The sequence below is a fragment of the Zonotrichia albicollis genome, chromosome 4, assembly GCF_047830755.1.
Source record: "Zonotrichia albicollis isolate bZonAlb1 chromosome 4, bZonAlb1.hap1, whole genome shotgun sequence".
NCBI classification, from domain to species: Eukaryota; Metazoa; Chordata; class Aves; order Passeriformes; family Passerellidae; genus Zonotrichia; species Zonotrichia albicollis.
In genome coordinates, this window is record NC_133822.1 from 2,800,970 (window position 1) to 2,816,032 (window position 15,063).

Here is a 15,063-nt window from a genome sequence, read left to right on the forward strand (position 1 = left end):
CATGCTCTGAGACCTTGCAGATGTTGCTGGGACATTCAGTGGCTGCTGAGGAGGAGCTGAGGAACAATCCCAGCCCTTCCACACTGAACACTTCCATGGAGCACACAGGACTGACGAGGTCTCTGGTATTGAGATGACCCCGAGGTATTAAAAGTCTTTTTCCCAGCCCTGAGACCCAAGAAGAAGTCAGGATTCCTTGGCTCTCATTCTCAAGGTTGTTTATTTTCTCTTATCCAATACACTGTATTTCTGGCACACTGAGATCTGTCCAGCAGGTTGGGTTGTGGCACAGTCCCTGCCCTTGGGGTGGTGTTGGCTTTTTATACCAAGAACTGCCTGTACTTTATTTACAATAATTTTCCAATACCTATCACCTATGTTAGACAGTCTGTCTCTGCTCTAAACCAATCCAGAAGTGTCACCATCACAGCACAAGATGGAGGGCAAGAAGGAGAAGGACAGGGCAAACCCAGATTCCTTCATCTTGCCTCTTGAAACCCCCATTCTAAATCCCCAAAATTCTACTTTTTCACCCAGTGACAAATTCACTCTCATTCTAGTCAAGCCCTTGTGCCTTGTAACTCCTCACACAAAGTTGGGAATTGTTTCCATGGGCTAAAATCAAAGGCACAGGTGTTTGTGACTCCGTGCCAAGGTCTCTGAGCCCCCTGCCAGGGTCTCAAATAATCCAGGGCAGCCAGAGCAATGTCCTGGGTTCCTACAAGGACCACCAAGGGACACCTGGCAAAGTCACCCAGTGTGACAGTGACTGAGCAGGAGATGCTCCACAGAGCAGAACCTGACAGCAGGAGTGCAATGAGCCATGAGCACCTCACCCATCCAGGGTTTTCATGGCATTTTAAAATTCCTCACACAAGAGACTGAATTTTAATTGTCATTTGTTCCTGGGCTCATTAGGATTTATTTGGGAATGCCTGGCAAGGCTGTCCTTCAGTACTGGTGGAGTACGTCAGAAAAATTGAGTATTGAGTGGTGGAAGAATTATTTCTGCCTCAATGGAATATGTTCAGACAAGGACAAACAGGACTGAACAAGAGTGTTGTGTTTTAACAAAGAACCAGGCATTTATAACCTGCCCATAAAAAGGGAAAATGTGGAAAAGTACAGGGCAGCACAAAGAGTGAAAGCTTTTAACCTAAAAATAAAATAATAATAATGATACCCTAATCATTGTTTTTTGCACTGCTGAGGCTCCACCTCTGTCATTGTTTTATTTTCTAGAACAATCCTTTCACCAGGATTTCTTTTCTTGAGAAGCTGAGAAACCTTAGAGAAAAATGAAAATAATAATTATCTAATTGCTTCTCCTGTGTTTTGCTGCTTTGGAATGTGGTTGGAGATTGTTTACCCAACAGGTGATTGTTTCATTGGTTTCATGTGCATTGTTTTGACTTAATGACCAATCACAGGCAGCTGTGTCCAGGCTCTGGAAGGAGTCACAAGTTTTAACTAGTATCTTGTTAAGCCTTCTGTCTGTATCCTTTCTCTATTCTTTAGTATAGTTTTAATATAACAATATCATAAAATAATCAATTATCCTTCTAAAAACATAAAGTCAGATTCATCTTTCCTCCCCATGACAAAAGACCCCAAAAATACCTCACACCTCAATTTCTGTGTTCAGTTTTGGGACCCTCATGACAGGAAGGACCTGGAGGGGCTGGAACAGGTCCAGGGAAGGGAATGGAACTGGGAAGGGTCTGGAGAGGCTGAGGGAGCTGGGAAGGGCCTGGAGAACCAGGAGGGGCTGAGGGAGCTGGGAAGGGCCTGGAGAACCGGGAGGGGCTGAGGGAGCTGGGAAGGGCCTGGAGAACCGGGAGAGGCTGAGGGAGCTGGGAAGGGTCTGGAGAACCAGGAGGGGCTGAGGGAGCTGGGAAAGGGCCTGGAGAACCAGGAGAGGCTGAGGGAGCTGGGAAGGGCCTGGAGAACCAGGAGAGGCTGAGGGAGCTGGGAAGGGTCTGGAGAACCAGGAGAGGCTGAGGGAGCTGGGAAAGGCCTGGAGAACCAGGAGGGGCTGAGGGAGCTGGGCAGGGGCTGGGCCTGGAGCAAAGGAGGCTCAGGGGCCCTGGTGTCTCTGCACAAGTCCCTGCCAGGAGGGCACAGCCGGGGGGGGGGGTCGGGCTGTGCTCTGGGGAACAGGGACAGGAGCAGAGGGAACGGCCTCAGGCTGGGCCAGGGCAGGTTTAGGTTGGATATTAGGAAAGATTTCATCCCTGAAAGGGCTGTCCAGCCCCAGGGCACATCTGCCCAGGGCAGTGGTAGAGTCCCCATCCTTGCAGAGATTTCAGAGCCCTGTGGATGTGGCACTTGGGGACATGGTCAGTGGTGGCCTTGGCAGAGCTGGGAATGCTCAGACTTTATCCCAAAGGGCTTTCCAAACTTTCCTGTGATTCCCTGATTTGAAGTTCCTGCTTGTTTTCCAGATTCTCAATTCCATACCTGGAGTTTGCCAGTTTGAGGTGGATTTTCTGCTTGCCCACATCTGAAGTGCGCTCAGATCAATCACCACCAGAAGCAATTAATAGATGGATTTTGATTGCTACACTTTTATTTGCCACTCTGCTTTTTTGTTGTCTTTTTCCCTGGTAGAAATGCACTCTCTATTAACCACTGAAGAGAACTCCTACAATCCCATGTACCACAATTACACCACTCCTGAAATGACCTCATTATTTATGTGAACATATAAAATGTTCCACTTTTACACAGCCCAACTTCCCTCTCTGTTTGCAGATTGCTCCTGAGAGTTGTGAGCTGGACAGGAGTTTATTTGCCAGTAGTTAACAAATGATTTTTGGGCTGCAAATTTGTTGTAGCTTTTCCCAACATTAATTTCTAACAGTATTTTATTTTATTTTATTTTTCCCATCCAGCAATACCCTCCAAAGAGCTCTCCAATAGGCCTGGCAGCCCACAGAGAGAAGCTCCTGGCATATAGATAGCCCTGGCCTGCAGCAAAGACTCATTTCCACCTATTAGAGGGGAGCCATAAATTCTGGGGTACCTCAGTCCTGCTCTTCCCACTGCCCCCGAACTTCCCAGACACAGCAAAATGACTCAAAGCCATTTTGAGATTTAATTCTGCCCATTTGTCCCTTTTTTTTTTTTAACCCCCCCTGCTGAAATCTCTGCATATGTTCTGTAATTTCCAGCCATAGAAAACAATCATAAAAAGCCCCTGGTAGGAAAAAAGCTGTTGTTAAAACCTTAATTCCTAAATATAAATCATCCTGTTCAGTGAGGCAAGGGCTGTGTCTGGGTCCTGCCAAATAAATTGGGAAGAGCTGCTTCTGATTTGGAGCTGAGCATTTCCACAAGTGCCATCACTCACTGAATAAACACAATTTGACCCTTTAAAAACATTCCCAGAGGGGAAAAATAAAGAAAACTCATTGCTATCAGTTTGTTGGTGCTCAGAATGAACACAGAGAGAGCCACATTTATTCTGTGAAAATAAAACCAGTTCCAGGGATGGTGAATTCTTAGCAGTGCTCAGAATGAAGACGGAGAGATCCACATTTATTCTCTGAAAAAAACCCCCACAGTTTCAGGGATGGTGAATTCTTAACAGTGCCCCCTCATAGAAAGTGGTTTAACATCTATAAAACCAGCCCATAAACATCACATCTCACCCCTCAGGAGAACAGCTTTGTGTCCTTGAAATATTCCCCAGCAATTTTTATTTGGTAGCAAAGTGGCCATCAGCAAGATCTTGAGCCCCAAGGAAGGCAGCAATGGTGGCTGACAGACACTTTATATCCAAATAAAAACGGGTTGGAAATGGATCAAGGAGGCAGGAGCAGCTCTGCTGATGCTGCTGGTGGTGTGGGGACAGAGAAATGAGATGTGGCAGCAAAAAGCTGCTGGGATTGTGCAAAATTCACCTTGGGGCAGAGGGGAGGGGAAGGTTTTGGGATCACTTTGGTGCAAATTGGCTTTCCCTCCTTGAGCCTCCTTGGAAGGAGAAAAGAAGCAAAGAGAAATTTCCCAAATATTCTGGCTGTTGTTATTTGTTAGCATTTGACCCAGCAGAAGATTTGGGACTTCAGGAAGAAAAAGAAGCTCCCAGAACAGCCAGATTCAGATGCAGTTTATCTTGCAGGCTGAAAAGACAATTCATTAATAACATTATTAATCTGCTGGAAAGGAAATTAAATGCCCAAAGGGGCTGTGCTAATGGGAATTTCATGTGGAAAAGGGAATGAGGCACCAGCCCAGGCCCAGGGGCTCTCACCTGTTTTCTCTGTGTGAAAAACACCAATCACTTGTTTCTAGAGTTTTAAAAGTTTAATAGTAATAAAATGGTTATAGAAATAGTAATATAATTAGAATAATAAAAATTTTGGACAAATTGGATTAGGACAATATGAGACAATAGAAACAAAGAGTTACAGACAGTCCAGGTACCTTTTCTGGGAAAAATAAGCCTGAAAAAGGACCCACGTTAACAGAGGATTAACCCTTAAAAGCAACAGCCTGTTGCAAGTTAATACATCTCATACATGATGCATAAATTCCATTCAAACACAGGATTCTGTCTGGGCAGTGTCAGCTCCTTCCTCTGAATCCTGATGGAGTCTTCAAGGCTGAGCAAGGCAGGAATAAGTTCATTTCTCCTGATAATGGAGCAATAAATTCTCTTTCTCTGAAAGATTCAGGTGTCCTGTGGCTGCTATCTCAGTGCGAGTCCTTTCTTTAGAAATGTATCCTACACAGCATAGTTTCTATTTTAATCTTATTTTATAACCTAAAACTTTATTTAGCACTCTACTTAAGAAATTTAATACAGCATCACTCTCTTACATAACACATATACTATTCATTTGAATATTTGCAAAAAGCCAAGCATAAATTAGGCATTTTTCACACGTGGAATGGTTTAGGCTGGAAAAGCCTTCCCAGAGCATCGAGTCCAACCATTCCCAGCACTGCCAAGGCCACTACTGACCATGTCCCCAATGCCACATCCACAAGGTTTTGAAATCCCTCATGGATGGGGATTCCAGCACTTCCAGGACAGCTGTGCCAGGGCTGGATGAATCTTTTGGGGAAGAAATTGTCCCCAAAATCTCCCCTGAGGCTGCTCCCTCTGCTCCTGTCCCTGTTCCCCGGAGCACAGCCCGACCCTCCGGCTGTGCCCTCCTGGCAGGGACTTGTGCAGAGCCACCAGGGCCCCTGAGCCTCCTTTGCTCCAGGCTCAGCCCCTTCCCAGCTCCCTCAGCCCCTCCTGGTTCTCCAGGCCCTTCCCAGCTCCCTCAGCCTCTCCTGGTTCTCCAGACCCTTCCCAGCTCCCTCAGCCCCTCCTGGTTCTCCAGACCCTTCCCAGCTCCTTCAGCCTCTCCAGACCCTTCCCAGATCCATTCCTGGACCCTCTCCAGCCCCTCCAGGTCCTTCCTGCCCTGAGGATCCCAGAGCTGACCCCAAGGTTCCAGGGTGTCCCTCAGCAGTGCCAGCTCAGGGGACAGTCCCTTCCCTAACCCTGCTGGCCGCTCCATTCCTGCGGAAATCCAGGTGCCAGCGGCCTCCTGCCCACCTGGGCACACCTGGGCATGTCCAGCCACTGTCACCAGCACCCCCAGGGACAATTCTCCAGGCTCAGCCCCTTCCCAGCTCCCTCAGCACCTCCTGGTTCTCCATTCCCTTCCCAGCTCCCTCAGTCTCTCCCCATATGATTTTCAGCACTCCGGAGGTGCTGGCAGGCGCTAAGCTAGTGCACAATTTCAGAGGCGGCCATGACTACACTACCCAGCGCGCACCGCGCGGATGGACACGCCCCTCCGGCTTCCTCCTTGCGCGGAGCATCATGGGACTTGTAGTCCCCGCGCCCCTCGTGAAGTTCGCCCTGAAAAACTTCCCGCACCTTTCCGGGTACCTGTCTCTCCCCGGCAGGGGCGGGCCGCGCCGTTTCCATGGCGACGACCCGGCTCAGCCAATAGGACGCGGCGTTCTACGGGCGGGGCGGCTCGGCTGGCCAATGGGAAGCGGCGTTGCTGCGGGGCGCGCTGGCAGCGTGCTCGCTGAGTCTCCTTGGGGCCGTCCGTGTGTCCGCGGGGCCGAGATGGGCGGCGGCGGCAGCACCCGGCGCGTTACCTTCGAGGCGGACGAGAATGAGAATATCACCGTGGTCAAGGGCGTGCGGGTGAGCGCGGGGCCGGCCCTGGGCTCGCCGCAGCGCTGCGGGCCTGGCCTGGCCGCTGCTCCCCTTCCCATGTCCCTCCCCCGTGTCGCTGTCCCAATGGCTGCCCCCGCTGGTGTCCCGCTGCCCGCAGGGATCTCCCCTCTCCGGGGGGATAAGGAGCGTGTGGGCCGCTCTGGGGGCTCTGTGTGGCTGCAGGAGCTGCGTTTGTCTTTGCCTGACCTCCACATTGAGCTCCTCCCTTTGCCCTGCACGCCGAGAATCTGTGTGTGACACCGCTCACTGCCTGGCTGGCTCTGCAAGGACATTAAAGATCACTCAGTGCCACCCCTGCCATGGCAGGGACACCTGCCACTGTCCTGGCTGCTCAAACCCTGTCCAGCCTGGATTTAGACATTCCAGGGATCCGGGATCTGATGGCAGCAATGCCACCCCTGCTGTCTGTGACACCCCTCGGTCCCTGAGACGTCCAATGTGAAAAATGGCCATTTTATGATTGGATTTTCACAAATATTCCAATGAATTTTATATGTGTTGTGTTAGAAAGTGATACTGTGTTCATTCTCTTAAGTAGTGTGGTAAATAGAGTTTTAGGTTATAACAAAATGTTAAAATAGAAACTATGCTATGTAGGATCCTTTTTTTCTAAAGAGAGGACTCGCAGTGAGACAGCAGCCACAGGACACCTGAATCTTTCAGAGAAAGGGAATTTATTGCTCCCTTATCAGAAAAAATGAACTTCTTCCCAACTCAAAGGCACTGTCAGGATTCAGCGGAAGGAGCTGAAAAGCCCAGACACAATCCTGTGTTTGATGGAATTTATGCATCATGTATGGGGTGTATGAATATGCAACAGGCTGTTGCTTTTAAGGGTTAATCCTCTGTTAACGTGGGTCCTTTTACAGGCTTATTTTTCCCAGAAAAGGTACCCAGACAGTCCCTAACTCTCTGTTTTTATTATCTCATATTGTCCTAATCCAAATTGTCCAAATTATTATTACTCTAATTATATTCCTATTTTTATCACCATTTTATTACTGTTAAACTTTGAAAACTCACACTTTGTAAACAAGTGATTGGCGTTTTTCACATCCAGGGAAGGATTGGGGCAGCCCAAAACTTGTGACACAACAAACTTCAGGAATTCCTGCATCTTAGGGATTCTTTCCATGTGTGGCTCCTACCAGGAGTGATGATAATTTGTCATTTATTGCTGATTTTCGAGAGGAGAGGTGCAGGATGAGCCCTGAGAGTTCATTGTGTTTCAGCAGATGGATATTTTCAATTTTTGGTCATTTAATGCTCTTGAGTAAATAGGTGACAGTAATATAAATGTATAATATTTATATATAAATATAAATTATAATATACATAATATAATTAAATTATATATAATAAAATTATATATAAATATAATTCATATATTCCATACAGAGTGGAGTTCATGTGCTGTGACTGCCCCTGAATCCCTGGAACTGCCCAAGGCCAGGGCTTGGAGCACCCTGGGACAGTGAAATATGTCCCTGCCATGCCAGGGCATGGAATTCAAACTCTTTAATTCTCTTCCAACCGAAATAATTCCGTGCTTTGATGACAGAAGTTGGAATCCACAAGTCCTTATGCAAATAATTCTTTCCCTCTGGTTAATTTTATCCATGGCCTTCCACAGATCTGGAACTGGAGGCTGCTCTTGCACTGATGGGTTCTGCACAATTTGAATATTTTTCTGTGCTTGTGTCAACATCAGAATGAACTTTGTGAACTTTTGTGCACCTGTGTTGCACAAGTCCTTGGAAGGGTGAAATTCTTCCTGCCCTGAGTGCTGTGCACCTCAGAAAGACAAATTAAATCACTGAGAAAGACAAAAATAATGATTAATAACCAGCAACACGCCCAAAAGTGTTTTATTTCCTTTCCTCTTCCCTGTGAGAGCCAGAATAATTTTATTGTGTTAATTTGTGAGGTGAGTGCTGTGAACAACAAAGGGCAGTGTTTCATGTTGGGGGTTGGATTTGAGCAGCTGCCATGTGTTGTGTGGAATCTCCTGGCTCTGTTTTTATGGAGTTTTCTCCGTTTGGAGGGGAATTTGGGACGGGAAGGAGCTGAGGTTTCTCTGTTGTTATTTGCAGCTGTCTGACAGCGTCATCGATCGCATGAAGGAGCCCTCAGGCAGTGGCAGACAGCACCGAGGGGCAGGTGAGCTCTGCTCCTCCTTCTCTGCTTTTCATGGCAAAAAACAAACCAGATTTGCCCTTCAGAGCATCACAATGAACCCACTGCCCTTTCACAAAGATGGTTTTTAGGACATGAACTTTTCAGCTCATCTTTAGCTTGTTGATTATTAGAGGAGTTAATTCCTGTTGGTTTTTTTTCCAGTGTAAAACAAAAATTCGAGTTGGTTTTCCACACTGTTGTCCATTGTTAAAGACTTTAAAAACTCAAAACACCTCAGAACATGCAAATATCCAGATATGCCTTAAAGGGAAAGGGAATTTTCCCTTCCTTTCTGAAGGGCAAATTCTTGGTCCTGTAATCAAAACTGACTTTTAGATTGGGAAGTGTTGGAATCCTGCATGCCCTGGGTCCCTGCAGTGCCCAAGGAAGGATTGGAGCAGCCTGGGACAGGGGAGGAGTCCCTGGAATGAGCTTGGAGGTCCTTTCCCACCCAAACTGCTCTGGGATTCTGGGATTTGGGACACTCAGAATCCATCCCGAGGGATTTTTATGGAAAATGGGGAGAGAAAAGAGAGGAGAAGGGAAGGGAGACCCTTCATGGTTTGCTGAGATTCCCAGTGAAGGCCCTGGGTCCATGAATGTCTTGGAGAGGAGATGGATCCAATGTCAGGCTGGGAGAGCTGGGAATGTTCCCCTGGAGCAGGAAAGGCTCCAGGGAGAGCTGGGAATGTTCCCCTGGAGCAGGGAAGGCTCCAGGGAGAGCTGCCAGCACAGGGCAGGGCCTGCAGGGGCTCCAGGAGAGCTGCAGAGGGACTGGGGACAAGGCCTGCAGGGACAGCACCCAGGGAATGGCTCCCACTGCCAGAGGGCAGCCATGGGTGGCATCTTGGCAATGAGCAATTCCTGCCTGGGCTGGCATTGCCAGAGCAGCTGGGGCTGCCCCTGATCCCTGCAGTGCCCAAGGCCAGGCTGGAGCAGCCTGGGATGGTGGGCTTGGAATGGGATGGGCTTGAAGGGCCCTTCCCACCCAAACCATTCTGGCATTTGGGACACTCAGAATCCATCCCCAGGGGTTTTTATGGGAGTTGGGGATGGCAAAGGGAAGGGAGACCCTTCCTGGAGTGCTGAGATTGCCAGTGAAGCCCCCAGAGCCCAAAATCCCTTCCTGGAGAGGAGTTGGGGTGGGGATGGATCCAATGCCAGGCTGGGAGAGCTGGGAATGGAGGGAATTCCCTGGAGAGGGAGCCTGGGCTGGGATTTTGGGAAGGGATTCCCAGAGCAGCTGGGGCTGCCCCTGATCCCTGCAGTGCCCAAGGGAGGATTGGAGCCCCCTGGGACAGTGGGAGCTGTCCCTGCCATGGAATTAAAAACTCTTTAAGATCCCTTCCCACCCAAACCATTCCAGGATTCCATGAATTGCTGAACATTCTCAAGCTTGGAAAGCATTAAATGTATTTTTCCCTGAAGAACTTGTGATTTTGAAGAAGTGCTTTTGTATCCCAGACAAATAACACTTCACAAAAATAAGAGAAGATGTCAAAGCTCTCAAACCCAGCCCTTTCTTCCAGGCAACCTCTGGTAGCTTCTGGTGGAGGAATAATGGATTAAGTTCCATGGAAGAATGTGTGTCTTGGTGCTTGCCAATAGTGATGAATTTATTGACTCAGTTTGGGGTCAGAAATGAAATTACATCCACTTTTACTGAGAGCTGACATCTAAAGCCGATGTCTGAAAGCATCTCAGCTTGCTTGCCTCACTTGCTGCCTTCTGAGTAATATTAAATGCACTAAAATATTTAACAAGTGTAAAATCTTTCAAGTCTGGCTGTAATTCCTAAAGCAATATTGATGGAAAGTAATTTGGTCAGGCAATGAAGTTTATTTATTTATTTTTTTTTCTGGGTGTGTATTATACCTAAAGCTTCAGAGACAGAATGCTTTAATTCATTTTAGCTTAGTACATATTAGAAAAACTAATAGTTTATTAGGGGAGAAAAAAGAAGAATAAATTCTTAAATTATTAAGATTGTCACTAGCTCAGTAATTTCTTTTTCCCCTTTGAAGAAACAGATTCTGTTAAGGGCACAGAGAATTTTTCTCCTTTTTTTTCACTGTATTTATTATTGTATCCTCATTAAATAAATGAGCCAAGGCTGATTTATATCACAAAATATTCTGTAGGGGTGAAATAAAACATCCCTGCAGGTGCCTCCTCGGGAGCTGGGGCATCCCTTGCTTGTTTTCATGGATGAATTTTTGTGTTTTGGTGTCTTTTTTTGTGTTGCTGTGTGGTTTTGGGTGGAGTTTACCTTGTGTCAGAAACATGGGAAGATTTTATTGGGATGTGAGGATTTCAAGGATTTCTAATTGGAGAGAAATCCAGGATTGAAGTGAACTTTAGAACAAATTTCACCTTTTGGGTGTGAGGTCACATAGGAAAAAGCTTTCAGGGATACATTTGGGGAAACGCACATTCCAGTACTCAGAAAAATCAGGATTATAAATTTTTAAAATTTAATATTTTTGAAGAGTTTCAGCAAGTCCTGATTATATTAATAATTATGGACAGCTGGATACTGCATGAAAAACTGAATTTAAAACTGAAATATCCCTGGAGAAATTAGAGGGAGGCTTTGCAGTATTGGTTGTGAGAATTATTCTGTGTTTTCAGTTTTTGGGAGCACCTGAAGTTTAGAGAGTTGGGCTGAATCCTCTGCAAATGAAGCTGGCAGCTCTCTGCCCTTTCATGGATTAATTGCTTCCATCCCCCTTTTCGTTCCAGCAGCATTTTGCATGAACTGAGAGATGAAATAAACTGACATTTGTGATGTCACTTTCTAGAATTCCTCTTGTTTTTAGAACACAAAAAATCAGAATATTGGCAGTGCCTGGGTTGGTTCCCTTTGCTGTGAGACACCTGGGAAGCTCAGGAAGTTCCTGGTGTGGATTTTTCCTTTTTTCCTGATGCAGGAGCCAGGAGAGTTTGGGTTTTGCTTTTGTTTTTATTATTTGCCCTCCTCTATTTACAGCTCTGGGAATTCTTCCTAAAAATGTGTTTTAAACTTGTACTGGAAACCTGAAATAAATGGAGTAGCAGCCTCAGGCAACACTCAGGTTATGGATCACTGAAAGGCCACGATTTGCTTCATGTAATTTAATAATAATATTATTATTAATGATATCCACAATAAGAATAATATATAATAATAAGAATAAAAATTCTATTATATTCTTTTAGTATAGTTTAATATATATCATAATATATATAATAATAATATAAAAATAATATGTAATACTAAAATATATAATAATAATATAATATAATATAATAATATAATATAACACTGAGATGGTTGTGGATCACTGATAGCCTGAAAGGCCGTGATTTGCTTGATATAATTTAATAGTAATATTATTATTAGTAATATCCAAAATAAGAATAATATATAATATAATATAATAAAATTTATGTTATATATGTCTATATTTATGTATAATTATATATTATTAATATTATTATTGATATAATATGATATAATTATTATAATATTATATTATTAATATACAACAATATCCCTATATAATATTATATTCGGTATTATTAATACATTACATATAAATATATATCTATAATACATGGTAATATATATTTATTGGTATATATTATATTATATTATATTATATTATATTATATTATATTATATTATATTATATTATATTATATTATATTATATTATATTATATTATATTATATTATATTATATTATGTTATATTATATAAATTTTTTGAGTGCTGACACATCCCCTGCACTGAGGGATTTCACACTAAAAGCAAGCAGGAATAAAAGGCAAAAGATGTTGGAACATCTGCAAATGTGGTTTTTTAACCTCTAATTGATGTTACAATGAACCTCATCTGCTCATTGTCCTAACTGTAGCCAGGATATTTTATGAAAAATCCTTTCCTTAGAATTTTTTCTCCTGAGAAGCTGAGAGGCCTCAGGAACAAAATGTAAACATTGATTATCTGCTGCTGTGGAATGCAACAGGTGCATCTGGGATTGGTCCATGTGGTTGTTTCTAATTAATGGCCAATCACAGAATGGCTTTCTGAACTCTCTGGTCAGTCACAAGCCTTTGTTTTCATTCTTTTTCTATTCTTAGCCAGCCTTCTGATTAAATCCTTTTTTCTATTCTTTTAGCATAGTTTTAATATAATATATATCATAAAATAATAAATCAGCCTTCTGAAACCTGGAGTCAGATCCTCGTCTCTTCCCTCACCCTCAGACCCCTGTGAACACCACACAATCCTGACGTGGTGTGCAGTGATTTAAACCAAGCAACTCCTCATCAGAACAGCTTAAATATAGAATTAAATAGATTTAAAGATGCTCTGAGAAATGCCACTTGTGTTAACATGAACCTGGACTTTGACATGATATAAACTTGTGTTGAAGGAAGTTTTTTCTGTGAGGGTGGGGAGCTGGGCCTGGCTCTGGGTTCCAGGAAATGCCCAAGGCCAGGCTGGAGCAGCCTGAAGGGGAAATTATCCTGCCTGGATCAGCTGAAAACTCCAAAGTCCATCCCAACCCATTCTGCAATTCTGTGTTTGTGTCACTGCAGTTTGGCCAGGCCAAATTTAGCAGGGATTTCTCTGTCTCTGCCTTCATATTTCCGTTTCTTTCCTTGGAATTAGATAATCCTGCTTGGCTCTGTTTGGGAAAAGAGGCCCCTGTGTGGGCTGGGATTGCATTGGGTGATTCCCAGCCCCCCTTCTGCTCCCACTGTTGCTTTATTGGTTGTAATTCAGTGTTCAGCAAGCTCAGAAACTAATTCTGAGTTTCCAAGGGTTCTGCAAATGAAGGAATTTAGTTTTTCAATCTGTGGCCTTGAGCCATGGTTTTGGTTTCTGTGGCCTTGAGCCGTGGTTTTGGTTTTTCCCCTCACATGAGGGCCAGGGTGCAAGGCAATTTATCCCATGACTATTGTCAGATACCAGGGGGACATTTAATTGATTTAATGGTTTTTATTTTACAACTGATGGAAAACTTGGGCTATTCCAGATGAAATTTCAAGGAAGAGCCCTGAATGTGCCAGGTCCTGTCCTCATATGTGGAAATAAATAAGTCTCAGCCACACTCATTGCAGTGACAGCCACTTTCTTCTGTAGTTTTTGCCTTTTACAAATGATTTTCTGTGTGTGGCTTCTTGCAGAGAGGCAGAATTTATTTTTCAGAGAGCCTTCATTTATAAATGTCACTTTTTGTTTCCATCTATTCTTAGAAACAGGTAATTTTTATGTACTGCCTTCCATGTGCTTTTTGGGTCTCTGGTGGATTTGGGGAAATTAAATTTCATGCTATTCTGCTTTAGGCTGCAGAGTGCTGAGTGCAGACATTGCCTCTCCAAATCTTGTGTAGCACACAAATAAAGGGATTTTTGTCATAGCTGCTGTTTAACAAGCACATCCAAAGTATTTGTTTAGCAATGGCTTGTGAGTTAAAAGTTAAAACCTTCTGCTTTTTCATGTGGGAGCACGAGATTTGTGCTTGTTAAAGCCTCATCTTCCAGTGCTTAGCAGGAAAATCATTGTGGAAAACATCTGTTAGTGGCTGCTGTGTGATTTTTGTATTAATTTCTAGTGTGATTTTTGCATTAATTTCTAGTGTGATTTTTGTATGAATTTCTAGTGTGATTTTTGTATGAATTTCTAGTGTGATTTTTGTATGAATTTCTGGTGTGATTTTTGTATGAATTTCTAGCGTGATTTTTGTATGAATTTCTACCGTGATTTTTGTATGAATTTCTAGTGTGATTTTGTATGAATTTCTAGTGTGATTTTTGCATTAATTTCTAGTGTGATTTTTGAATTAATTTCTAGTGTGATTTTTGCATTAATTTCTACTAAGCTCAGTTCAGGAGGGAGAGTTCAGTTCATGGAGCCCTTTGCAAAACATCAGGAAATAATGAGTTTTAAGGACTTTATGCATTTATGGATGGAAGTGGTGCCATTGCCTTTTACTAGTTCTGAGTAAATTGTTTTTGGTTATTGTATTTGTAGTTAAATCCTGGCAAAGCTTTAGGACTTAGAGCCCAGCCTTAGGCTGAGCTTGCTGTAAATGCAGCTCAGAGTTTATCTCTGACTTGTGTGGTAGAGTTTTTGAATTTGGGGAATATTATTTATGTTAAAATTAATTAAAATTTAACAACATGTTTGTTTTTTTTTTTCTTTCATTTTTCCTTAGTTTTAAAACCTATCTAACAACATGTTTTGGGGTTATTTTTTCTTTCGTTTTTCCTTGGTTTTGGTTATTTTATGCATTAAAAATCAGAAAATGCCTGTTTGGGAGCCATTTGTCTGTGTTAGAAATGTGCCATGTGTGTTCTTGCAGAATTGTCTCTGTTCTGTCCTTTTCCTCTTTGTCCTTCCCAGCCCTTCCTGGGATTACAGGTCACAAAGCCCAGATAGTTGGCTCAGATAAAGAGCTTTGTCATTTAAGGGATTGTTGGAATAGAAATCATTTGGAGCAGTTTGAATGATTTTTTTTTTTTTAATCTTAAAGAACAAAATAAAAACCATTGACCATTTTAAGGAGATAAACCCATTGAGTAAATTAGAGCTGTTTGATTTTGCCAACACGAGTCTTGATAGCACCAAGCAAGGAAATTGTTATTGTGCTCTGTAGAATCCTCTCTGGTTTTATAGTACACCAAATATTCTTATCCAAA

At 43.5% G+C, this 15,063-nt stretch overlaps 1 protein-coding gene across 2 annotated transcripts in view; it reads left to right on the top strand.

The window, feature by feature from the left end:
* Nucleotides 1–5,983: 5,983 nt before the first annotated feature.
* Nucleotides 5,984–15,063, top strand: part of CHCHD3 (coiled-coil-helix-coiled-coil-helix domain containing 3) — a 168,132-nt gene continuing 159,052 nt past the window's right edge. The window contains exons 1-2 of one of the 2 annotated variants that reach the window (XM_074538668.1): nt 5,984–6,160; nt 8,287–8,353. In XM_074538668.1, coding sequence (XP_074394769.1) covers nt 5,996–6,160; nt 8,287–8,353 — 232 coding nt within the window. In that variant the 5' untranslated portion in view covers nt 5,984–5,995. The remainder of the gene's footprint in view (nt 6,161–8,286; nt 8,354–15,063) is intronic. The other variant, XM_074538669.1, reaches the window with a different exon arrangement.